This window comes from Pituophis catenifer, unplaced genomic scaffold (genome assembly GCF_029215685.1).
Source record: "Pituophis catenifer annectens isolate HBS135680 unplaced genomic scaffold, rPitCat1.0.hap2 SCAF_4, whole genome shotgun sequence".
Taxonomy (NCBI): domain Eukaryota; kingdom Metazoa; phylum Chordata; class Lepidosauria; order Squamata; family Colubridae; genus Pituophis; species Pituophis catenifer.
In genome coordinates, this window is record NW_027256884.1 from 50,675,552 (window position 1) to 50,702,677 (window position 27,126).

At 40.8% G+C, this 27,126-nt stretch overlaps 1 protein-coding gene across 2 annotated transcripts in view; it reads left to right on the forward strand.

Moving 5' to 3' along the window:
• Positions 1-27,126, forward strand: part of NHS (NHS actin remodeling regulator) — a 541,425-nt gene that overhangs the window by 492,006 nt on the left and 22,293 nt on the right. The window contains exons 3-5 of one of the 2 annotated variants that reach the window (XM_070943769.1): positions 17,424-17,554; positions 20,642-20,704; positions 22,803-22,998. In XM_070943769.1, coding sequence (XP_070799870.1) covers positions 17,424-17,554; positions 20,642-20,704; positions 22,803-22,998 — 390 coding nt within the window. The remainder of the gene's footprint in view (positions 1-17,423; positions 17,555-20,641; positions 20,705-22,802; positions 22,999-27,126) is intronic. The other variant, XM_070943770.1, reaches the window with a different exon arrangement.

A 27,126-nucleotide genomic window follows, 5' to 3' on the forward strand; every position in this document is an offset into this window, starting at 1 on the left:
GAAATTTTTAAAACGCAAGCCTTTGCAGATGATGTGGCTCTAATAACAGAAGACCCATTAGAAACTGGCCCAAAATTATTACAGGAAATACAGAAGTATGGAGAAGTTGCCGGCTTTAAACTTAATAAAACAAAAACCAAAATAATAGTGAAAAACATAACAGAAGCATATAAGAAAGAGTTGGAAGAATCATTAGATCTCCAGGTAGTGAAGAAAACAAAATACTTAGGAATATGGATAACTTCGAGGTATTCATCATTAAAAGAAGATAATTATACCCACAATTACAAAAAATACACCAGGATTTGGATAGATGGAAAAAGCTAAAATTGTCTTTCACGGGTAAAATAGCAGCAATTAAGATGAATATCCTCCCCAAAATTATATTTCTATACCAAAGCATACCGGTGAGTTTAGACCAAAAATTCTTTCTAGATTTGAATAAAAGTGTTAGGATTTTTTTATGGGAGGGAAAGAAGGCGAGGATCTCATATAAGATATTGCAAGGGAAAAGAAATATGGGTGGCTTTGGACTCCCCGACTGGGAAGCTTACCAAAAGGCAGCTAAATTAGTTTGGATTAAGGAGTGGGTCACATTGCAAAATAGGAGAATTCTGACCTTAGAAGGTCACAATTTACAAGAAGGATGGCACGCCCATTTGTGGGACCCAAGAAATAAGAAAAAATATTATTTTCACAAACATAAAGTAAGGGAGACCCTTATACAAACGTGGGAGGAGATTAGGCAGCGGTTCTATGCCAAAGTACCAAATTGGCTTTCTATTATGGGGGCCCTGACTTCTCCAAATAGAAGAGACATTTTAAAATTGGGCACATATAAGGATATATTAGATGAAAATGGGAATCTTAAATCCCTGGACACACTGAGAGACCAAGGCTTTAACCTAGACTGGTGGAATTAATTACAGATAAATTCAAGGTACCAGAAGGATAAGGATCAATATGGCATAGAAGCAAAGTATAGAAATTTAGACAAAATTATGCTGGGGGTGGAGAAGAAAATGTTAGCAAAAATATACAATCTTCTATTAGATGAGGACAGGGCAGAGGATATAGCCAGAAACCAGTTAAGTATCTGGGGAAAAAACATTGGATATAGTTTAAATTTTAATGATTGGGAAGAGGCCTGGAACAGAAATTATAAAATGACTAAAGCAGCAACATACAGGGAAAATCATTATAAGATGCTCCACAGGTGGCACCTAGCGCCAGCCAGATTAGCGAAAATGTTTCCTAATGCTTCAGCAACTTGTTGGAAGTGTGGAAAGATGTTGGCACCTTCTATCATATGTGATGACCTGCTCAATAACAAAAAGGTTTTGGTCTAGAATTCAAAATTGGTTACGGGAAATAATCGAAGAGGAATTAGATTTATCCCCTGAAATATTTCTTTTGGGAATAATCAGGGATGGGTTTACTAAAGATAAAATTCAACTTATAATTCATATTGCAACAGCGGCCAGATTAGTGTATGCAAAATTTTGGAAAGAGAAAACCATACCACCAGAGGAAATATTAATAAATAAAATTTTAGAGTGCGCAGAAATGTCAAAACTAACGAAGCAGCTAAATAACAATGAGAAATCAAAACACCATGTAGTATGGGAAAAGTGGTACGAATGGTTAAACAATAGGATAAAATCATGATGTCAGGGTATGCTTATTTCTTGCAATTTAAGTGTGAAGTATACCTGATGTATATTTTGTAAACATGTACAAACACTGCACTTCTGATTTTAGTAGAGATTTGATGTTTTTAACCATAAAACTAATAAAGTATATTTAAAAAAAAAGAAAAAAGAAAAACAGGAATTGTTAAATAAAGGAATAACACCAGAAGAACTGAGAGGAATAATCCTAAAATTTAAGAATAACAAGATACCAGGACCTGATGTCCTCCCAGGGGAAGTCTATAAAAATCTGAGTGAAATTATAGAACCAGTGTTATTGGAACTTTGTAATGAAGCATTATATGAAGCAAAAATTCCAGAATCATGGAGGAAGGCATACATCACCTTAATTCTGAAAGAAGGTACTGATAAGAGTCAAATTAGAAATTATAGACCAATATCCCTTTTAAATGCAGATTACAAAATATTCATTAACATAATAGCAGAAAGACTGAAAAGAGTATTGAATGAGACTATACACCCAGATCAAAATGGTTTTCTTCCCAATAGACAAATAAGAGATAATACAAGAATAATAGTAGACACCCTGGAATATTACGAAGCTCATCCAGAGAAACAAGTGGCCCTTGTTTTTCTGGATGCCCAAAAGGCTTTCGACAATATAAACTGACAATTCATGATTAGGCAAATTAGGCAAATGAAATTGGGAATTAAATTTGAGAAAATGATAGAGGCAATTTATAAGACACAAAAGGCAAGGGTAATAGTAAATGGGGATATTATCAACACATTTCAGATAACTAAGGGTGTACGACAAGGGTGCCCATTGTCACCGTTGCTCTTTATTTTAACATCAGAAATATTACTAAATAGAATCAGAGCAAATCGAGAAATAAAGGGAATGAAAATTATAAGAGAAGAGAACAAGGCACAGGCCTTTATTATTTATTTATTTATTATTTATTATTCAAATTTCTATACCGCCCTTCTCCTTTCGGACTCAGGGCGGTGAACAGCCAAAATAAAACATTTATACATAAAGTACGATTAAAAATAGATTTAAAATAATTAAATTTGGCCCATAGTTTAAAATTTATCAATTTAAAATCCATATCAAAATTTAAAATCAACCATAAAATCATAAAATCAAGAGAGACCGGCTAACTGAAAGAGATGAGTTTTTAGGGCCCGACGAAAAGTCCGGAGGTCGGAGATCACTCGTATCTCTGGGGGTAGATTGTTCCAAAGGGTAGGTGCCACTACAGAGAAGGCTCTCCGCCTGGGGGTCGCCAGCCGGCATTGTCTAGCCGACGGCACCCTGAGGAGGCCCTCTCTGTGGGAGCGAACTGGCCGGTGGGAGGCTATTGGTGGCAGAAAGCAGTCCCGTAAGTACCCTGGCCCTAAGCCATGGAGCACTTTAAAGGTGATCGCCAACACCTTGAAGCGCACCCGGAAGTCCACCGGAAGCCAATGCAGCTCGCGCAGGAGAGGAGTCACATGGGAGCACCCCGTCGCTCCCATAATCCCCCGCGCTGCCGCATTCTGCACCAGCTGGAGCCTCCGGGTGTACCCCAAGGGGAGCCCCATGTAGAGAGCATTACAATAGTCCAGACGAGAGGTGACGAGTGCTTGAGTGACTGTGTGTAGGGAGTCCCGATCCAGAAAGGGGTGCAACTGGCATATCAGGTGAACCTGATAAAAAGCCCCTCTGGCCATGGCCGTCATATGCCCTTCTAAAGACAGCCATGCATCCAGGAGGACGCCCAAGTTGCAGGCCCTTTCTGTGGGGGCCAGTGATTCACCCCCAATAACCAGCGATGGCGTCAGCTGGCTATACCGGGACGCCGGCAGCCACAGCCACTCGGTCTTGCAAGGGTTGAGTCGAAGCCTGTTTCTCCCCATCCAGATCCACACGGGCTCCAGGCACTGGGACATCACTTTCAAGGCATCGTTGGGATGGTCTGGGGTGGAGATGTACAGCTGGGTGTCATCAGCGTACTGATGGAACTCCACCCCAAAACCACAGATGTTCTCACCCAGTGGCTTCACATAAATGTTGAACAGGAGGGGCGAGAGGACCGACCCTTGTGGCACCCCACAAACAAGGCGCCTTGGGGTCGACCGCTGCCCCCCTGTCAACACGGATTGCGACCGGTCGGAGAGATAGGAGGAGAACCACCGCAAAACGGTGCCCCCCACTCCCAGTCCCTCCTGCCGGTGCAACATGATACCATGGTCGATGGTATCAAAAGCCGCTGAGAGGTCTAACAGGACCAGGATAGAGGAGTAACCCCTATCCTGAGCCCTCCAGAGATCATCCACCAACGCGACCAATGCCGTTTCCGTGCTGTACCCATGTCTGAAGCCGGACTGGACCGGATCCAAATAGACAGCTTCATCCAGGTACTGGGGAAGCTGTCGCGCCACCACACTCTCAACAACCTTCGCAATAAAGCGAAGGTTGGAGACTGGACGATAGTTAGCCAAAACAGCCAGATCCAGGGATGGCTTCTTGAGGAGAGGCCTCACCACCGCCTCTTTCAAGGCGGCCAGCAGGACACCCTCACTCAAAGAAGCGTTGATAATTCCCTGGAGCCAGCGTCGTGTAACCTCTCGGGAAGCCAGCACCAACCAGGAGGGACATGGGTCCAATAAACATGTGGTGGCGTTCAGCTGTCCCAAGATCCTGTCCACGTCCTCGGGAGCCACAGGATCGAACTCCTCCCAGATAACACTCTCAAGGCCTGCCTCAGTCATCTCATCTGAACTAACCCAGTCAGCGGCCAAGTCTTCCCGAATCTGAGTTATTTTAACATCCAGATACTGTACAAAGTCCTCAGCTCGGCCCTGCAAGGGGTCCTCCCACGCTCCCAGATGGAGAAGGGAGCGGGTCACCCTGAACAGGGCGGCTGGGTGGTTATCTGATGACGCGATAAGAGCGGCAAAATAGCTAGATTTCGCTGCTTTTATCGCCACTAGATAGGTCTTAATATGAGACCTTACTAGTGTCAAGTCGGATTCGGAACGGCTGGCCCTCCAACCGCTCTCTAGGCGTCTTTTCCAGCGCTTCATCTCCCTCAGCTCCTCGGAGAACCAAGGAGCTAAGTGAGTTCGGTGCCGGGTCAGAGGCCGCAAAGGCACAACCCGGTCCAAAGCCCCGGAAGCCGCACTATCCCAGGCGGCCACCAGGTCATCAGCCGAGTCGTGAGCTAGAGTTTCAGGAAATGGCCCAAGCTCCATCTGGAACCTATCAGGATCCATCAGGCGCCTGGGGCGGAACCACCTGGTCGGCTCCGCCTCCCTGCGACGGAAGGAGCGAGTGGTCAGACCATGACAAGGGTTCAGTATCTATATCCCCTATATCAAGGCCACTCAACCACTGACCAGAGACAAAAACTAAGTCCAGAGTGTGTCCCCCCATGTGAGTAGGGCCGTGAATTACTTGGGTCAGGTCCATGGCCATCATGGAAGCTATGAACTCCCAAGCTACCTCAGAAGTTTCACTGATGGATGGCAGGTTGAAATCCCCCATGACCACAAGTCTGGGGGTATCAGCCGCCACCTCAGCTATAATATTGAGGAGTTTGGGCAGGGTCATCACCACATGGCAGGGAGCCAGGTACGTGATCAACAGACCCATCTGCACCCCACGACCCCACTTCACAAAAAGGGACTCACATCCGGCTATCTGAGGCACAGTGGTCTCCCTCGGATCAAGATCCTCTCTTATAATGACCGCCACCCCCCCCACCCCTGCCCTGAGCTCTCGGCTGATGAAATGTACGGAAGCCTGATGGGCACATCTCCACGAGGGGAACCCCCCCCTCATGGCCCAACCAGGTCTCCGTAATACCTGCCAGGTCCGCTCCCCCCTCCTGAATAAAATCACAAATGAGGGGGGCTTTATTTACTATGGACCTGGCATTACACAACATCAGCCGAAGACTCGGGCCCTGAGACTCTAAGCAGCCTGAGGAACAGGAAGAGCTAAGGGGACCGGGGCATGCAATCGCTGGGAGATAGTGAGCGCGTGCCTCCACCACATGATACGGCCCCCTGCTCCCGCCATACCTGCCCCTCCCACTCAGTGTATTAATGGAGAAGCCCTCAATAGAGGGCATTCTAACAGTCCCCTTTCCCCCAGAGTCCGTACCCCCTATAGCACCATTAACAGCCGGACTGGCCATCCCCCGTGGGTTCTCCCCCAAACCCACACAACCCCCCCACCCCTTATTTACACTAAGCCCCTCCACACCCGGCTCCACACCTCCCAGTTCGTGCCCCTGTGCCAAGCCTGACCTATCACCCTCCCTCCCCACCCCCCCTCCCCAAACCCCTTAAAAATTTACACAAAGACAATTTTAAAAAGCCCCTCAGCCCCCTCTTTGCGGCATGCCACCTCTCGGGATTCCAAAATCCGTCATTGAGGTAGGCCCTCAATAACGTGGAGGGCCAAGCCTGCGAGAGGGGGGAATCTCGCAGACCAAGAAGCTCCACTGCTGCGTACATCTTGCCGCAGGGATGAGATGACCGTCCCCTAAAGGGTCCATACAGAAAAGTCCGAGGGAGAACATAAAAAAGACAGGAGCCACAAAAGGATTCAAGACCCAGTCCGCTGTTCTCTCACAGCAGAGGCCAAGTCCGTCTCCAGGTCGACACAGTCCAAGGGGGGAGGAGGGATAAGTCATACCGCCCTCTCACAGCGGCTTGGCTCGATGGTCTGCCCCCTTTACTGGTGAGATGGAAGTAATGGTTCAACTTGCACTCTTAGCACCCATAATATAGGTCCAAAATCCGCCCTCTCACGGCGGATGCGATGATCCGTCCCTCTGCCAGCAAAGTGTAAAGTGCAGGTGCCGAATGATGGTACAACAGAAACAGTGCAGCTCCCAGGATATAAATCCCCAATCCGCCCTCTTACGGCGGTTTGTCCGATGGTAATTCCCCTGCCAGCAGGTACAAAGTGCAGAATGCAAATAGCTAATGCCATCCCAGCTCAGCCCGTGGGGCCCAGAGCCCAAGCCACCCTCTCACGGTGGTTAGGCTCTTGGCTGGTCCTCTCAGCTGGTGGGATGGAGTCATATACCAGCTCCTGTTCAGATGATATGGTATTTATCATTGAGGAACCTCTGGAGTCTGGCCCTAATCTAATACGAGAAATAGAAAAATATGGAGAAGTATCAGGACTAAAAATTAATAAGAGGAAAACCAAAATGATAGTTAAAAATTTAACAACAATTCAGAAAAAAGAATTAGAAAAGGAAATGAATTTACAAATTGTTAAAAAAATTAAATATCTAGGGATATGGTTAACGGTGAGGTGTTCGTCCCTAAAGGAGGATAACTATATGGTTTTGGTCCAACAAATAAAGAAGGATTTGGAAAAGTGGGGAATGTTACAAATATTACTTTTAGGTAGGATAGCGACAATCAAGATGAATATTCTACCTAAACCACTGTATTTATTTCAAACAATCCCCATACCATTAGACGGAAAATTTTTCAATTTTCAATTAAGATTACTACTAAATTTGTCTGATCAGGAAAAAAGGCAAGGATAAAATTACGCTCTCTCCAAGATAGTAGAAGTAGAGGTGGTTTTGGACTATACCACAAAGCAGTTTGGATAAGGGATTGGGTTAACTTAAAGAACAGAAGAGTTTTAATGCTGGAAGGACACGATCTACAAAAGAGGTGGCATGCTTTTTTGTGGGATAAAGGGAATAGGATACACTCATATTTCTACAGACATAAAATAAGAGATGCATTGCTATGAATTTGGGAAGATACAAAGAAGAAACAGTATATGAAAATTCCCAGTTGGCTATCTACTATGGAAGCTATGATCCACCCCAACACATTAGATACCAGCAACATGCCTAAATACTCAGAAATCTTAGACAAACAGGGAAAGCTTAAACATAATCAGGTATTATGAGAACAGGGATTACTCATTGATTGGTGGCCATACTTACAACTGCAATCCAGACACAAGAAAGATGTGGAAGAATATGGAATTGACATGGAACCAAAACAACTAGATAAATTGCTGATTGGCCCCAAAAGAAAATTAATATCCAAATTATACAACTATTTATTAGAATTTGATAGAGCAGAGGAGGTGGTGAAAGAACTGATGATTGCATGGGCTAAAAATATAGGACATAGTATAGCCTTAAATGATTGGGAAACAATCTGGAACAAAAACTACATGTTAACAAAATCAGTTGCCTATAAGGAAAATCAGTATAAAATCCTCTACTGTTGGCACTTAGCTCCAGCAAGGCTGGCTAAAATGTACCCAAACCTAAGCCCCAGGTGCTGGAAATGCAACCAACATCAAGGTACCTTCTTTCATGCCTGGTGGCTATGCCCCAAAGCGAAAAAGAATTGGACCAAAATACAAGGTTGGCTATAAGACTTAATAAATTGTCAAATTGAACTAAATCCGGAAACATTTCTCCTGGAAATATTAAAAACTAAATTTGATAAAAAAACAAAGATATCTGATCCTACATATACTAACAGCAGCAAGAATTGTGTTCACGCAATATTGGAAGGAACATAACTTACCACCAGAGGGATTGATCATTCAGAAAATATTTGAATGTGCTGAAATGAATAAACTAACTTTAGAATTAAAAGAAAAAAAATGATTCGGAATATTATGCTGTTTGGGAAAAATGGTATAGATGGATAGACAACAGAAACAAAAATAGGTAATATTCACAAGGAAGTTGAGGATGTATATATATGTATATAATGTATATATTACATGAACTGTTAATCCAAAGTATATAAAAATGACACTGTCTGATTATGTATTAGAATCATGGAAAAGAAAAACTACAATAAAAATTATTATATATAAAAAAAGAAAATTCTTTTCACTTTTTTTTCAATTTTTAAATTTCTCAACTAAACATTTGAAAAAAATTCTTTAGAAATTTTTAAATTCTTAATGATCTGAGAGGAAAAAAATAAAAAAAACTGCAGAAAAAGGGACAGAGACTTAAAACGGGGAAGATAGTTATGAATTTTTCAAGACAGAGAACAAAAGGTCAAGAACTATCATATACTTTTGTAAACTGACACTTCGCAACAGGAAAATATTTAATTTTTAGAATTTTTTTATTTTTTGAGCAAACAAAGAAAAAAAGTCATGGAAATAGAGACTGACACTATAATGACTTGCAAAGTGTGTCATATGTTTCAGATTATGCCCACAAAAGATCCAAGCTTTGTATGTATCAAATGTAAACTACTTGAATTACTAGAAGTAAAGGATCTAAAGGCAACTCTAGCTCCTCAGAAAGTCAATGAACAAAGTGAGAAATCCCAACCTAAACAATAAGACTACATCAAAATAAAACACAATTGGGATCAAACAGCTTCTTAAAAAAATTAATGACCCCATATATGAACATAAAGAAGAAAACTGATACATCCAAATTGAACACAATAGGGAACAAACAGCTTGTGTAAAAAATGACCCTACATATGTACCCAAAGAGCAAGACCAATGGAAACATGTCACTTTTAGAAGAAACAACAACCAAGTGCAAAGCCCCTACTATCTACCCTAGCCCACTCCAATGAAGCTGAACTGAACAATTGATTTCATAGGTTGTAACAGGAAGAACAGTAGAATAGACTTCCCTAAGAAAAAAAAACGAATATTGGTGATAAGAGATTGAATTCTTAAGGGAACAGAAACTACCAGGGGTGAAATCCACTTACCTTCGCTACGGGTTCGCAAATGGGAGCGTGCGTGTGTACACGCTTACTTCATTTGTGTGCAACACCTCTGTGCATGTGCAGGACCTTCTGTGCATGCACAGAGCATCAAAAATGGGATGTGATGATGTCTGGGCAGGTGGGCAGAGTCTCCCACCACCGGTGCTACCAGTTCTCCCGAGCCAGATAGAATCAGCTGCATTTCACCACTGGAAACTATAATGTGCAGACCAGCCAGTCAATCTAGGAAGGTATATTGTCTCCCTGGAGCAAAAATCAAAGATGTAACTGAATACCTTACCAAAATAACCAACCCCACAGATTACTAGCCCTTTCTTCTACACGTGGGGATCAATGACACAACAATGAATCTAAAAACTATCACAAGAGATTATGAACAGCTAGGGAAGAAATTTAAAAATTAGGAGCACAAGTGGTGTTTTCAGCTATACTTCCAACAAAAGGCCAACATCCATTGATGGAGCAAAGGATTTTAGAAATGAACCACTGGCTTAAAAACTGGTCAACAGAATTTTGGCTTCCTAGACCATGGTCTGCATTACCTACATGAAGGGTTCATGGTTCAAGGGATGGAGTGAAGCTCATAAGAACTAGAAAGAATATATTTGGAAAACAACTGGCTCATCTTATCAAAAGGGCTTTAAACTAAAATTGAGGGGGGAGGGGGGCAATCTTCATGATCTTTAGAACCTAATTCCAAGCAAAAACCACTAGATACCCAATTATATAGGGAGGAAGGAAGTAAAGAGAAAAAAGAAATAAAAAAAAACATAATGAAGTAGAGAGTGATGGAAAGGATGGAAATCCTAGTTACAAAGTAGAAGGTATAAGAAACATACCCAAGACAAATGAAGGACTCAAATGCCTATACACTAATGCTCAAAGTTTAGGGAGCAAACAGGGTGAACTTGAAGTATTAATACATGAAGGCAGATATGATATAGTTCTCGTTATTGAAACTTGATGGTATGAAACTCATGACTGGAATATACTGATGAAAGGATACAAACTATTCAAAAGAAACAGACATAACAAAAGAGAAGGCAGAGTTGCACTGTATATAAAAGATCACAATATCTCTACAGAAATACACAAAACCAAGGATGAAACCTCGTAGAATCCATATGGGTCAATATAAAAAGAAAAGGCAGCAATCTGCAACACAGAGTTCATTCAAGCCATTGAAGCAGCAGAAAATGGATGATTATACCGCAAACAGACAGTCTGTTCCAGTAAGTAACTTATCTGCAGTTGCCTTATCAGATAAATTTAATTTATGTGACTCATTGGAATGGGACTTACAAACTGAACTTGAAAGCAAACAGCATGTAGAACTTTACTCCTCTCTCTCAGAGAATGGTTCCCCTTCTTGGAACTTAGCAGCAGCCTTCCTTGCACAGGAGGGAGATGTAATAAATTTAAAGGGGGAAAATGTGACAGATCTCCTCTCTAGACAATGTTTGCTTACAGCTCAAACTGTAAACTCAATCTATGAACTTTTATCAACTGTCATAAATAAGGTTGTCTGCCTGAAAGAATCTTTAGCAAAGTTTGTTAGGAGCCACCCAAATACTGCAGAAGGACTTGGGAGGACAACCACGGATAGATATGGGATGGCTAATTCAGAAAATGAAACTAGAGAAGGCCCTTGTCTTACTTCCAAAAATGTGAACACTCATAAAGAAAACAATCAGGTAAAGGCCTAAGAGATGACCAATATAACCACAGTCTGTAGACTAATCAGGTTACTTTGCAAATTTACGACAACAGACTGAATAGAGGGCGGAGTGATAGAGAAGTTGTTAGGCTGTCCCTGAGCCAGCTGCTTCACTGTGAATTCACTCTGATAGATCTACTACAGACAGAGTACTGCTGTCGGCTGCCAGCGAGAAAGCAATGTATGAGAATTCTTCTATCATTCAAGCAGCCCACAATTCCTTCTATACTTTTTAGAATGAAGCCCTTTCTGAGCACCTTTTCAATATTTCCAATACGGGTCTTTTGCTCAGACAAGGTGTGCCCACTCCTGAAACAGTGTCACCAAGGGGGAACTGTTGCTTTAAATCCAGGCTGCAACAGCCCTCACACTGCTAAGCCTGAGGCTGCTGCAGCTGAATTGACCCTGAGAAGGCAAAAGAGTGATATACAAACTCTGTTACCCACAGCTGCAGAAACTGCTGAGGATGTGCCAGAAGAAATGCTGATTGACCTATTTAATGCATTGCCAGAACCTGAGCAAGTTAATATTATTCAAAGATTGGATGATCTAAAAGAGGCTCTGACAACAACTCAATCTACAGCAAAGCCTTTATTTAATGTTTAAAAAAAATTTGGAGCACTTGGGAACTATCAGATGATTGGAAAAGAGCCGGTCTGGTTCCCATCTTCAAAAAAGGGGAAAAAAGCAGACCCAGGAAGCTACAGACCAATCAGCCTGACATCAATACCTGGGAAAATACTGGAAAAAAAATAATCTTAGGCCCAGTACTCTTCAGTATCTTCATAAATGAGTTAGATGAGGGAGTAGAAGGGGAACTCATCAAATTTGCAGATGACACTAAGCTGGCGGAAATAGCCAACACCTCAGAAGACAAGCTCAGGATCCAAAAAGATCTTGACAGACTTGAACAATGGGCCCTATCCAACAAAATGAAATTTAATGTGGATAAAAGCAAGATTTTACACCTGGGCATGAAAAACCAGGTACAAGTACAGATTAGGTGAAACCTGGCTCAAAAACAGTATCTCAACCATCCAACTAGTGAACCCAGAATAAGGAAACACTCTCAGGAGCTTTGAAATCCCAAAAGCAAAACTTTATTGTATACACCACTTTGGTATTGAAGAAACAAAACCAATTCTGGTTTTCCCATGCAAAGGCTTGCCTAGTTAAACAACAGCTTCCTCTTCTCCCCACCCCTGAGTTGTCCAATTATGAGATGTCCTTTTGTTATGGGAACAATCCATCTCATTCTTGAGCACCTGCAGTGGTGACCTTGATGGTTGCCAAACTCTCACGATCTCCACATACGTTCTCAGCATTTCATTTCCCCTCTTCCCTCCCCCCCCCCCAGTTATTTGGCAAGTTGAAAAGCATTAAGGTTTGAAAGAAACAAAGTGATTCAATCTTGACATACTGTGAGAGGGACCTTGGAATCCTAGTGGAGGATCACTTAAACATGAGTCAGCAGTGTATGGCAGCAACTAAAAAAGCTAATACAGTCCTTGGTTAAATAAACAGAAACATAGAATCAAAATGAAGTATTAGTACCGCTTTATAAAACCTTAGTAAGGCCACACTTGGAATACTGCATCCAGTTTTGGTCACCACATTACAAAAAAGATGTTGAGACTTTGGAAAAAGTGCAAAGAAGAGCAACTAAGATGATTAAAGGCCTGAAGACTAAAACATATGAAGAATGGTTGCAGGATTTGGATTTAACTAATCTAGAGAAGAGAAGGACTGGGGGGACATGATAGCAGTATTCCAGTATTTGAGAGGCTGCCACAAAGAGGAGAGGGTCAATTTATTTCCAAAGGCACCAGAGGACAGGACAAGAAACAATGGATGGAAACTCATCAAAGAGAGAAGCAACCTGGAATTTAGGAGAAACTTCCTAACCATGAGGACAAATGGTGGAACAGCTTGCCTTCAGAAGTTGTGGATTCTTCATCACTGGAGGTTTTTTTTTTTTAATTGAAAAAGTTTTTCAAATACAAATTTCCCCCCCCCCTTTTTTTCCCCCCTCCTCCCTAACCCCCTCCCCCTCCCCTCCCCCTGTGGCTTCTTCAAAATAAAACCCAGATCCATAACAGATTATATAATACTTTACCATCCCCTTGCTCCATCCCCCATACACTGACCCTTTCTTTCTAATAATATTATTATATCCCCCTTATACTATACATTTCAAAATAACATTCTACTATAACATTATATAATAACTCCTAATTTAGCATAATAATATTATTATATCTCCCAGTTTAGCAATTTCTGCTCATAATCTACCCTTTTTCTCCCCCCATACATATATCTCTTAAATCAAATCTTTTATGTATATTAATATAACATTTCAAAGCAACCTTCCACTATAAGACTATATAATAATTCCTAATTTAACATTGATTCAACTCATAGTCTGCCCATTTCCTCCACCCCCATAGATATATCTCTTAACTCAAATCTTTTACATATATTCATATCTAAACATAATATCCCTTTTCTTAAACTAAACAATCAATAAGCTAACCTGTCTCCACCCACTTTCCTACAGGACTACCATACTTAATAATTCTTAATATCTTTATTCTTCTGCCCACACCACTAAAAAGTATTCCCTTATGTAAATAAAATCCCCTTAAAATGACTTTAAGCTTGTAATCCATATGATATCTTCTGTAATGTCTTTCAGCTGGATTGTTAACTCCATCACCCATGTTAGGGTAACATCACATCCTGATTCCAACAGTATGTTCAGTATCTTCAATTACCATCTGCCCCCATCAATAGCAAATATCTTCTTAAAAAACAACAACAACAACAACAACAACCACCCGAGTGACTTTATATTTGTATTCCATATAATGTCTATAGTAGTGTCTTTCATCTAAATTATTAATTCCAACCACCGTAATAGGGTAACAATCAGATCATCTGCGTGCCCCAATCCCATAACTCTCTTGCCTTGTAGCTCAGCATAAACATAGTGCATTTGTCAAAGAATCCAAAAAAAGATAGTTCCAATCCATTCAGTTTAAGGCCCTTTTCACATCCCAAAAGTACAGCACTGCAGAGGTGTGTCACTCTCCTCAAGATAATATAAACCAATACTTTGCCTCAGCTATCTTTTCATATATTCAATCATCTCTTAGATAACTGGCACTACACTGTTGTTTAGTTTAAAAGTTTTTGTTTTTGTGAGACCTGCTTCTTCTTTTCTTGACTTTTTGTGGGTTAGATCTCCATCCTGATTTCCTTTCTATAAATTGTATATCAACTGTTTGGTTTTCATGCTGATCTATAACTTGATCTTGTTGGTTTTGCTTTTGTGGCTTAAATCTCCATTCTGGTTCTATAAGTTGTATATCAACTGATTGATTTCCATGCTGGTCTGTAACTTGATAAGTCATCACATTAGAATCCAGAGCCGCCTCTCTTGTATTTATAAATAGTCCAGCTGAGACCTCTGAAGGAGAATCCAGAAGCGGCTCATCTACAAAAACCTCTGTAACTTGTTGTTTTTCCATTACTTCCACCTCCTTCTGCTTATCCTGAATTTCTATCTCTTGTTGATTTTGCTTTTTAAGAACCTTGTAGTAAAATTCTTCTGCTTTTTCAACAGTATTTAGTTGATATCTTTCTCCTTGATATCTCAATATTATGCCAACTGGAATGTCCCACTTGAATGAGATGTTTTGTTTCTTTAGTTCAGCCACCAAAAATCCAAATTTCTTTCTATCTTTTAACATCTTGGGCGGCAACTCTTTATATATCCAGATCTTTCTTCCATACAATTGTAGAGTAGAATTAAAGGATTTCTGCACAATATCATTTCTTATTTCTTTATCTGTAAAGTAAATCATCACATCTCTAGGCAATTGCCTTTGCTTTGCAATCCAAGAATTTACTCTATAGGCCTTGTCAATCTTACAAGATACCTCCTCAGGGTGAACCTTTAAAATCCCGGCCAGAACTTGAGCAGATATTTTTCTTAAATCATCTCTATTATTTTCCTGTAACCCTCTCATTCTAACCGCAAATTCCGCGAGCCTGTATTGCATCATTGTAACTTCTTTTTCAATCCCTTGCTTTATATCTTCTGCATTGTAAGTCTCGTGACCAGCTTCCTTTTTAGACTTTACTTCTAAACTATTGTCTTGAATATTTATCAAATCATTTTCAATTCTTTGTATTTTATTGTCCAAATTATAAATCTTATCATCAACTTCCTCCATTTTAGACTCTAATAACTTGATATTTGTATCCATCTTTATAACTATTTCTGAAAAAGCATTAGTCACTGTTACAATCTTTCGTTGCAAATTATCATACTTTAGTTGTATCAATTCTTTAATTTCCTGCCTAAATTTTTCAAAATTCTGGTTCACAGTCTCGTGATATCTTGCCATTTCCTCTAGGACAAATTCTTTTAAATTAAAGCCATTCTTCTGAGTCTGTAAACTCGAAACTTGTTCACATAATTGTGAATGGGGGAACACCCCCCCCCCCCGCTGCTTGTTTGTCAGGCTTTATTAGTTTTAATGCCATCCTGCCACACAAACAAAGTCTTTTTAAAGAAAGAAAACTTCTCCCCAAACAAGATCAAGTACAAATCTCCAAGAAAAAAGTAACTTAAAATAGATATTTTTCTTCTAGATTCTAGCCAGCACTGTTTATTCCGCTACTTTGTAGCTTGTTACAGAAGGACTTTCGCTTTCGGCTTTCTTCTTCTTCTCAAGCCTCAGCAATCGCCATTTTAAACTTTTTTTTTCTTCACTTAAAAACGCTTGTAAAATCATTAAAAATACTTGCGATTTAGGGTCCCAAGTCCAAATCTCGTCCTCTTTAATTAAACCATCTGTTGATTTTCATTAAGAGGCTTGGTCACGTTGCCTGGCTCTGCAAAAGGCAGAGGTATCCCGAAGCCCGGAGCAGCGGCGAAGGAAATAGGGAGCCTCATCCTGCTTCGTCCCCAAGAGTAAAAGAAAAACTCTGGAGACTTCACAGAGGGCTCTACCTGCCCTCGCCTGCTCTATCTCACATTTCCTTATGGAAATTGAGTTTTTCGAGCCGCCTTTCAGCTGTGAAGTCGGCTCTTTACGGGCGACGGGGCTGGCGGTCCCAAGGGACCGTCTGACAGCGACGGAGACCAAACTGGAGGTTTTTAAGAAGAGACTGGACGGTCACTTGTCTCAAATGGTATAGGGTCTCCTGCTTGAGCAGGGGGCTGGATTAGAAGATCTCCAAGGTCTCTTCCAGGTCTATTCTGAATTTGCTTTCTATATTTCTGTAAATATTCCATCAGTTCCTGTAGTTATTCTGAGTTGATGGCTTGAGTGCACTTTTATACCTTCTAGTACTAGAGAATTGAATGTTTCCAAAACCCAATGTCGTATGTAATGAAAAATATATATTATACTTCTAGTGTACTATTATTTTAAAATGGTTTCTCAACATATAATTACATTCAAGTTTGTCTTAAATATTTTGCATCAATTGTAGAACAATTTTATTCTCAGGAGAATCTAAGTTATAATATGGCAACTTCATTTCCTACCATATGGGTTTTATTGATGGTAGATGCTGAATGAATGAGAACAAATGAAAACAGAATTTGTGTGATTTTTTCATGCATGTTTTATTTTTCAGAGATGTTAGTTTCATCATAATATCCAATAAAAAACAAAGAGTGGAAAATTAGTTATCGCTGAAGAGTATAAGCTAGCATTTGTGCCATTGAGTCAGTTTTTAATTCCTGGTGACTGCCTGGACAAATCCTTACAGTTTTCTTGGCAACATTGTTTAGAACTAATTTGCCATTGTCAGGCTCCTCAGGCTAAGGGAGAGTGACTGGTCCATGGTCACCCAACTGGCTTTGTGATCAAATGGGATAGAATTCTCAGTTTCCTGGTTTTAGACTTATACCTTAACCACCACATAACATTGGCTTTATCACTGAGGCACCACTTTTTTTAGAAAATTCCACACTTTTCATTAAAAAATATAATGTAGGAGTTTAGAGATAACTCCCAATTAAATATCTGTGTTTCTGCCATGAATTTATTCAGAAGCTTCCCATTCTCCATAACTGTGCCATTTATAATATGATCATTCTGAAAGACAAAAATATATTGACAGAACTATGTATAGATAGTTGCTGCATGTAATTCATCACTGTGTAATTACTTTGCAGTGCATCTGGATTGGATCTGGATTCAGATATTTTTTTTCAGGAACCTATTTTTAAATGTACAGTGTATCTTGCTGAACAATTGTCTTCTTATTTCTTACAGAGCACCGAAACCAGGGTAATAACCGAGAACAAAAAACTGTGAACCAAACTGTGGTAGCTCCCCCATTTCCCTCTTTTCCTGTGATCCACACTAAGAAGAAAAAAGAGACTAAGGACCATCATTTGCTACAAGTAAGTTCTCCCTTGTCTTCTTAATACATTTATGATGTGTTAGCACAGCTTGGGTTACTAGCAACTTATCCAGCCAAACATCTTTATCTTAAATGTCAACTAATAGGGGAAAAAATTGCCAGGAAATGCCAGGAGAAATAACATCTGCCAAGCCTCTGTTACATTGTTATTAAAAATATAAAGGTGAAGCCTAATTATCAGTCGATTACAAAATGAACAAGAATTATGTGGTACTCTTATCTCAATTTCCTGCTATGTTTTTTTTAAATCAAGCCACAATTTTTTTAAAAAAATGTTTACTCTTTATCTTGGTCTCACTATAAATTCTAAATTTAAATAAAAGACATGTTTTAGCAGATGGGTAATCATTTATGTCAGTCAGAAGAAGCCTATGCTAGGATATATGCATTTATTTCTGATAATAATTGTCAATAAAGCATGAGTAGTTCTATCGCAAAATAGTCGTGCTGGTATATTAACTAGAGAAAATGCCATCAAACAATCTTTTATTGATTGATTGATTGATTGATTGATTGATTGATTGATTAGTTTCTTCTAAACTATAATCCTTCAAGTGGGTGGTACTACAACTCAGAAGTCAAATTTATACTAAATATGGCAAAATAAAAATTGTAGTAGTAATACAGACCACAAGACACCATGTTAGAAAAGGCTGCTTTCATTACATTTCAAATTATATAAAAACTCACTGAAAGAAAGGGTCTTGTTACTCTAGGTAAGTATTTCTCAACCTTAACAACTTGAAGATGTTTGGGCTTCAACTCCTAGAATTCCCGGGAGTTGAAGCCCAAACATCTTTAAGTTGCCAAGGTTGAGAAACACTGACCTAGGTCATCCAAACTTTTCAAGCGTCTACAAGAATGGAGGGGGTAGTGAGGTACCATGGGGTTTTGCTTTGTATCACATGACTGGGATATTTACATGAGGAAAGAGGGGAAATGAACTGTGCATCATGAAGTTGTGATGTAAATTCAAATCTCTTGTACTTGTATCACTGCACTGTAGAACCAGGTGCACATTTTTTTCATTCTAATGAAATTTCAGCTTGCTGTAGATACCCCTATCTAATCAGCTGGCTCACTTTGCTTCTGGAGGGAAAGTTCTCTGTTCGGTTTTATAAAACTGTTGATGAAATTCACTGGACACCATCCAAGATTAGATGGAGTACACATTTTTCTTGTCTCCTGGAATATCTTTTTGCTGCAAGTTGTTTGAAGGATAGCAGTTTTCAGCAATAAAAGATGTCCCCACCTTTGCCAGGTTTTAAAATGGTAAATGCAATGTCCCCTGGTTTTCGGTTTATCAGGTGACCTATTCCTTCACGTGGAATTTAATTTCTTCTGGCTGACAGTCTGAATTACATGCTTTCTCTTTGGCATACTGTACCCTCTTCCCCCCCCCCAAAAAAAAATATGTACATCCCTTTCAAGAAAATAGAGCCAGCATATAACAATTATTTCCCCTCACTGATACAAATTTTTGAATCAGAAAAAGAGTAACTGTGACATGTTTTGTTGTACATTTTCACAGGACTCACTTTCACTTACATTGTATAGCTTCTAATTACAATAAGTGATTTAACACTGCATCTTCATATTCACATACTAGCAAGTTCAGCACATGTATACTAATGATTTTCATAATTTTAGAATAGGACCTTTTGGTAATATTAAAAAATTCCTTTATAAGTGGCTGTCCACCCTGTGCTTGAGTGAAGGGAAGCTATCATTTAATGAATGAACAATGTTGAACAATTTTTATTGTAGTTGAAGAAGGCTTTACATCTTTCCATAATATTCTCTTCTCAAACCATCTTTCATGCTGAAAGATGCTAAAACGTGTATCCTGTTTCGCAGCTCATTGATTGTTACTTCTTTCTCCAAACTGGTGCCCTCCAAATATTTGAATTATCACTGCCATCATTCTCAGCCATCATGGCCAATTTCAATATTAAGTCAGACAATATTATTACTGATGTTTCTACATCATCTAACAGCAATGTTTCATTAATACTGTACATACAATATGAAACAAATTAATATAAAACAATAAGGACAACATTATGAAGAAAAATTAAAAGTTGTTTTAATGCTGCAGTGGGTTAACTAGCTCTTTATAAATTACACATGGTTCCATTTCATCAGAAGAAATTCCATGATTAAATTAATTGAGATTAATAGGCAAAAGTTGTTGATCTGATACTTCCCATACCCATTTCCATATTTGCTGTTGTTAGTTGCGAAGTCGTGTCCGACCCATCGCGACCCCATGGACAACGTTCCTCCAGGCTTTCCTGTCCGCTACCATCTTCTGGAGTCCATTTAAGGTTACACCTACTGCTTCAGTTCCATCCAGCCACCTCGTTCTCTGTCATCCCCTTCTTCTTTTGCCCTCAATCTTTCCCAGCATTAGGCTCTTCCCCAGTGAGTCCTTCCTTCTCATTAGGTGGACAAAGTATTTGAGTTTCATCTTCAGGCTCAGGCATTCTAAAGAGCAGTCAGGGTTGATCTCCTCCAGGACTGACCGGTTTGATCGCCTTGAAGTCCAAGGAACTCGCAGGAGTCTTCTCCAGCACCATAGTTCAAAGGCCTCAATTCTTTGGCGTTCAGCCTTCCTATGGTCCAACTTTCACAGCCATACATTGCAACTGGGAAAACCAGTTTCTATATAATATGACCTAAAACTAAGAAACCAGAGGAAATTGAATTAAATAATCAGTGAATGGTTTCCTGCTGTAAGGATGGTATTGTCAACTTTCAAAGAGCTTGCATGGGAAAAATCTACACCCATGATTTTTATGCCCATTAACATCCTCCATGTAGCTAACCACTCTGTCTTAAATATGCAGAAATTAAGCAGCATATTATAATTGATAAACAGGTTCTCATGATAAAAACTTTATAGATTTATATTATTTATTTCTCACAGGAACAGAATGCAATGAAGAAACTTTTTTAATGCTACACCATGCATTTCAGATGTACTTTGATCAAAAATCATAGAAACATTTGTTGTATGCGTTAATTTTTAATCATTTCCCTCTCCCTCCACATTTCATATTTATAGTTTTATAGAACCCGCTCGTCTTCCCCTACTGAGTGTTGCCACATGACCCCATGGAGTAAAAAGGTATTGGAAAATAACCGAATAAAACCTCCTCATACAATCTGTCCCTTTCACTCCCTAACTTTCTTTGCTACTCTTTTGGCTGACTAACTTTGTTGTCTTTATTTCATGCTCATATCAACAAAGACCATTAACTTTTTTTCATCCACCATACCAATTTGGTGTTAGGTTTAATAGCTGATGAGCAAATTTCTTTTTGTTGATTAGTTTTAAATGCCTGAACTAAATTTGTATATAGTTGGGAAAAAATAGATGGCGATCTTGGAAAACTACAAGAATGTATCCAATGATATTAATGCTACAGCATGGACCTAGTCAAAGGACTGTTATCAGTGCTATTGTTTGCTGAAGAGCAACCCTGGCAGACCATCAGAGATTGTAGTCAGGTCATTTCACTCTCTTTGTCCAAAAGACATTGTTATGCAGGGGAGGTATTGGTCACAAAATGCAAGCTAATGCAAGCTATAGGGGACTTTTTTTTTTGCGTGCACCAACTTTTTAGCTCAGAGGTTACCTAGGAAACAAAGTCTTTTGTGCTTGTAGTTTATATGAACTATTCATGGCTGCTATGAACAGCACAAAAGCTGGAAAGAAAGAAAATGGCAATGTTTTCCTAACCTAGAGATGGACAGAAATATCTTCTAAGAAGACGGGGCCCTTTTACATTTTATGTATAATATTACAGGCATTGCTGGCAAGGTAAGAACGTAGCTTGATATAAATTGGATAAATCACTGTGAACTACAGCCTTCAGCATAGATGTTGGGGGTTAAGAATGATTGTAAGTCTATTTTGTGCCTTCAGTAGGAGTGTTGAGCAGCATATTTTTGACAAAAATAAACTAAAGTTAACTTGATTGTGGGTCTTAGTTATAAAAAATAAAAATATTTAAATGCTCTGATAGACTTAAAAAATGCAAACAATTAAATCTTGTCCCTTTAACAAAAACTAAAAGAATGAAATGCTTCCGAATAAGCAAAAGGGCAAAATATCAAGTAGTCATCAGAACTGACACTGAAAATTGAACTTAGGTAATAGACAGACTTCAGGATGACTTCTTCCAGTCTCTAGAGTATGATGATTGATTAAATGAAAAATATGCACTTTAAAAAATGGGAAAAGCTGTATTTATCATTCAAGAAACCATCATTTTTTAGTTCTCTAGATATTGTCTAGATTGTTCTATTGTTTTACTTGCACGTAGTAAAGCAACAAAGCACAACAGTCCTTTCTTTCTTTCTTTCCTTCTTTCTTTCTTTCTTTCTTTCTTTCTTTCTTTCTTTCTTTCTTTCTTTCTTTCCTTCCTTCCTTCCTTCCTTCCTTCCTTCCTTCCTTCCTTCCTTCCTTCCTTCCTTCCTTCCTTCTTATTCTACTCTTTGAGGTAGTTGGTATCTTACTTCTTTATCTTTTGTCCCTTGTTTAAATTATTTGTTCTGAATTATCACTGTCTGTTAGATATTCTAAAGATCCTGGTTCAAACTTTGCTTCTCAATTTTTCTTTTGATATCCAGTATTTATTATTAGATGGCTGTGTTCACATGACATATTTAATCTGGTGACCAAAACCCCATTTTCTGGTTTAACACTGTATTATTGACAATAAATTAATCAAATGAACCAGGTTTGTATTTCATAGCAACTAACACCAACCCAGAGTTAACATTATTTAAGCTCAGGTTCTGTGATTGCAACTACCAGATCTTAACTTGACATGGTTAAGTATGTCATATGGACAGAGTGAATGCAACACCTTTGACTGACTTTAAATCCATAGCTCAGTATTCCTATGTTTAAATTCTGTTAATTTCAGAGAGACCTTACTTTGAAGTAAAATCAGGTATTTTAAAAATACAAAATATGTATTTCTTTCAAAATATATAGAGCATGAGATCAGTTCATAAGGCCATGCTGAAGTTCTACTGAAATCAATGCTGCAGGTTGTCAATCATATGTAAATTGTTCATTTCTAAATCTACATGCAAACAACATGAAAGAAAGTTCTTCTAAGTTCCAAGGAACTTCCTTCCTTTTTTTTTACTTCCAGTTCTTACTATTTTTTTGTTTATGCATGGATGCTAATTTTGATTGTATTTATTTACAGTCCCACCATCCTTCAGAGGAAGAAGATACAGATATCATGTTAGGGCAGAGGCTGAAAAATCCAATACATAATATACCTTCTACACTGGATAAACAAACAAATTGGAGCAAAGCACTACCCCTCCCAACTCCAGAGGAGAAAATGAAACAAGATGCCCAAGTGATTTCCTCTTGTATTATCCCCATCAACGTCACTGGTACAAATCTTTTGTCCTTTTTTTTGTTGTGGTTGATTTGAAGGAGTTTTAATCACTTATTTTATTGCAGTAAATATTTCTCTAAATATAGAATTTTACAATTAACAAATGTATTTATACATTTTATTGACACACACACCCCATTTTAGCATAGGGTAACATCTGGCAACTTACAATCATAAAAATGTATCTATACATATACATTATATACATACATACCCGTGTTTCTCCAAAAATAAGACCTGGTCTTATTTTCTTTTGTGCCTCAAAAATATCTTTATTGTCTGTGAGCCAGGGGTCTGCTGGTAGTGCAGCTTTCAGCGTCGCTGTCAATTTGTCCCAGCTGGGGTTGGGTGGCCACCTAGTCTGGCAAACCAGGTCTTATTTTCAGGGGATGTCTTATCTGCTTACCTTAGGACCACTGTGTTGTGATCCAGGCCCAAGTAGGTAGTAATCGATGCAAGCAGTTCCAAAACAAGCAGACTTTATTAGAACAGCTGAGAATTAACTCATTCTCAGCGTAGTCCAAACTAAATTAAAACAAACTCTTCATAACACAAATTCTTCAGTCTAATCACCAACCTTGGTATAATTAGACAAACTGCCAAAGGCTTCTCTTGGCAAAAGTTCAAAAGCAGAAGATACCGACAAGAGAAAAGTGCAACAATACTATCAATGTTGTTTTCCAACAAAGAGCCCAAGAGCCGTTGCTGGTCTTTTAAGCCTTATGGGAAGGGCCAATCATCTCTTGGCCCTGCTCCCGAGTCGTCCTCTTTGCTTTAGCTGCTCTTGCCTTCTGGCAGCTCTTCTCATATGTGCACTAGGAACAGGGTCCTCCTGTTCCTCTGCCTCTCTACTGTCAGCCTCTGGAGGCTCCGGAGTCCGCACATCACTCCCCGATGGCCCTGGCCCCATCTCTGCCTCCAATGCAGAGCCCTCATCTGGGCCTTCCCCAGCCTCCAGGACTGGCCCATTTTCTTCCTCAGCCTCATCGCTGTCCGACTCCACTGCCAGCTCTGCAGGCTGCTGGCGAACCACAACATACTGCAGCCAGGGCTCCCATGCCCCAACACCTGTTGCGCTGCTACCTGACTTTTTCTGCAGCCACTCACAGCTGCTCATGGACAGACGCCACATGGCACATTGTGCCAGTGTGACTTCTTATGGCAGGATGCCGCATACTCGCAGGAGGACATGTGGCACATTGCACCAGTGCCACTGCTCACATCAGGAGGCTGCGTAGTGTGTTGTGCCATTGAGCATGTGAGCTGCGGCACCAGCACAATGCACCATGTGGCATCCGGCCATCCGGCCACAGTAGAAGTCGGGCAGCGGCACTAAAGAGGCATGGGAGGCCTGGCTGCAGCAGTCCTAAGGTAAGCTGGTGCACGGCACGTAGAGGAGCTCCACCCCCCACCCCTGCCCTAGCTTAATTTTTACGCATGTGCCTCACCCCACCTGATACAACCAGACAGTGGGAAGTAGTGAGTGGAGTTTTAATAGGGCTTATTTTTTAATAGGGCTTAATTAGGTGCACACATAAAAATCAAGCTAGGGCTTATTTTCAGAATAGGTCCTAATTTTGAGGAAACACGGTATACATTAAGACGTAAATAAATTAAAACCAAACATTAAAATTTAAGGACATGTGCTGGGGATGGAATGAGGGGAGGTGGGATCTGTTGTTAATCAACCATCTCCATTGTGCTATTCCCCCAAGCCAACTAGCAGAGCCACGACTTTAGGCCTTTACGAAAGAATAGGAGGATATATATAAGTATAAGATTTCTTTATTTTTTTTTTTTGATATCTTTAACATCTATTAAGATAGTAATGAGCCCCATTAAATTCAATGAGAAAGACTTCACATTAAATTTCTGTATTGTGATTATCCATGGACATTGATGCTGATGCTGCTATAATTGGATTAGAAAGGCATAGTTGAATTCAGCAGCCTTTTACATTACATGATAATCATGTTTGTTATGTGCTGTAATAAAACAATGCAATATTTCTCACCAACAGCATACGGTATGAGTCATAAGTGCTATAGCAAATTAATAGCATTTTAATATTTGCTTCAATGCCTTTCATAATTTTTTTATTTTATTTTTTTATTTTTATTAAATTTGTATACCGCCCTTCTCCTGCTGGACTCAGGGCAGTGCACAGCCAAAATAAAAAACATCCCAATACAAAATTTAAAATTTGTTAAAAGAATTACACAACTTTGGCCCAAAATTTAAAACATCCCAACTAAAACCCATAGTCAATTAAAAATCTAACATCTCAAAAGGGATTACGCCAGCCCTGCTTGGTGGAAAAGAAAAGTTTTTAGGACACGGTGAAAAGCCCGGAGATCTGGTATCATGCGTATCTCCAGGGGCAAATCGTTCCAGAGGGCAGGTGCTGCCACAGAGAAGGCCCTCCCTTGGGGGTCGCCAGCCAACACTGCCTGGCTGATGGCACCCTGAGGAGTCCCTCTCTGTGGGAGCGTACTGGCCGGTGGGAGGCTATCAGCGGCAGAAGGCGGTCTCGCAAATACCCAGGCCCTATGCCATGGAGCACTTTAAAGGTGGTAACCAACACCTTGAAGCGCACCCGGAAGACCACTGGAAACCAATGCAGCTCACGCAGGAGAGGCATCACATGGGAGTGCCCCCTCGCTCCCATAATCCCCCACGTGGCCACATTCTGCACAAGTTGGAGCCTCCAGGTGCTCCTCAAGGGGAGCCCCATGTAGAGAGCATTTCAGTAGTCCAGGCAGGAGTGCCTGAATGACTGTGCGTAAGGAGTCCCAATCCAGAAAGGGACGCAGCTGGCGAATCAGGCGAACCTGATGAAAAGCCCCCCTGGCCACAGCTGTCACATGCTCTTCTAAAGACAGCCATGCATCCAGGAGGACGCCCAAGTTGCGAGCCCTCTCTGTGGGGGCCAATAACTTGCCCCCAATAGCCAGTGATGGCACCAGCTGCCTATATCGGGACGCCGGAAGCCACAGCCACTCGGTCTTGGAAGGGTTGAGTCGAAGCCTGTTACTCCCCATCCAGACCTGCACGGCCTCCAGGCACCAGGATATTACTTCAAGGGCATCGTTGGGATGGCCTGGGGTGGAGATGTACAGCTGAGTATCGTCAGCATACTGATGGAACTCCACCCCAAAGCCACGGATGATCTCGCCCAGCGGCTTCACATAAATGTTGAACAGAAGGGGCGAGAGGACCAACCCCTGCAGCACCCCACAAACAAGGCACCTTGGGGTCGACCTCTGCCCCCTGCCAACACCGACTGCGTCCGATCAGAGAGATAGGAGAACCACCGCAGAACGGTGCCCCTCCTTCCAACCCCTCCAACCGGCGCAGCATGATACCATGGTCGATGGTATCAAAAGCCGCTGAGAGATTTAACAGGACCAGGATAGAGGAACAACCCCTATCCTGAGCCCTCCAGAGATCATCCACCAATGTGACCAATGCCGTTTCCGTGCTGTGCCCAGGCCTGAAGCCGGACTGCAGCGGATCCAGATAGACAATTTCATCCAGGTACCCAGGAAGCTGTCATGCCACCACACTCTCAACAACCTTTGCCACAAAGGGAAGGTTGGAGACCGGACGGTAGTTAGCCAAAACAGCTGGATCCAGAGCAGGCTTCTTGAGGAGGAGCCTCACCACTGCCTCTTTCAAGGCGAGTGGCAAGACACCTTCACTCAAGGAAGCATTGATAATCCCCTGGAGCCAGCCTCGTGTAACCTCCCGGGAGGCCAGCACCAACCAGGAGGGACACTGGTCCAATAAACATGTGGTCACGTTCAGCCGCCCCAGTATCCTGTCCACGTCCTCGGGAACAACAGGGTCGAACTCCTCCCAAATGACATTCTCAAGACCGGCCTCCAGCATCCCGTCTGTACCTACCCAGTCAGAGACCAAGCCTTCCCGAATCTGAGTGATTTTATCGTGCAGATAGTGAACAAAATCCTCTGCGTGACCCTGCAAGGGATCCTCCCGCACTCCCAGATGGAGGAGGGAACGGGTCACCCTAAAAAGGGCGGCCGGGCGGTTATCTGCCGATGCAATAAGAGCGGAAAAATAGTTAGATTTTGCCGCTTTTATTGCCACAAGGTAGGTCTTA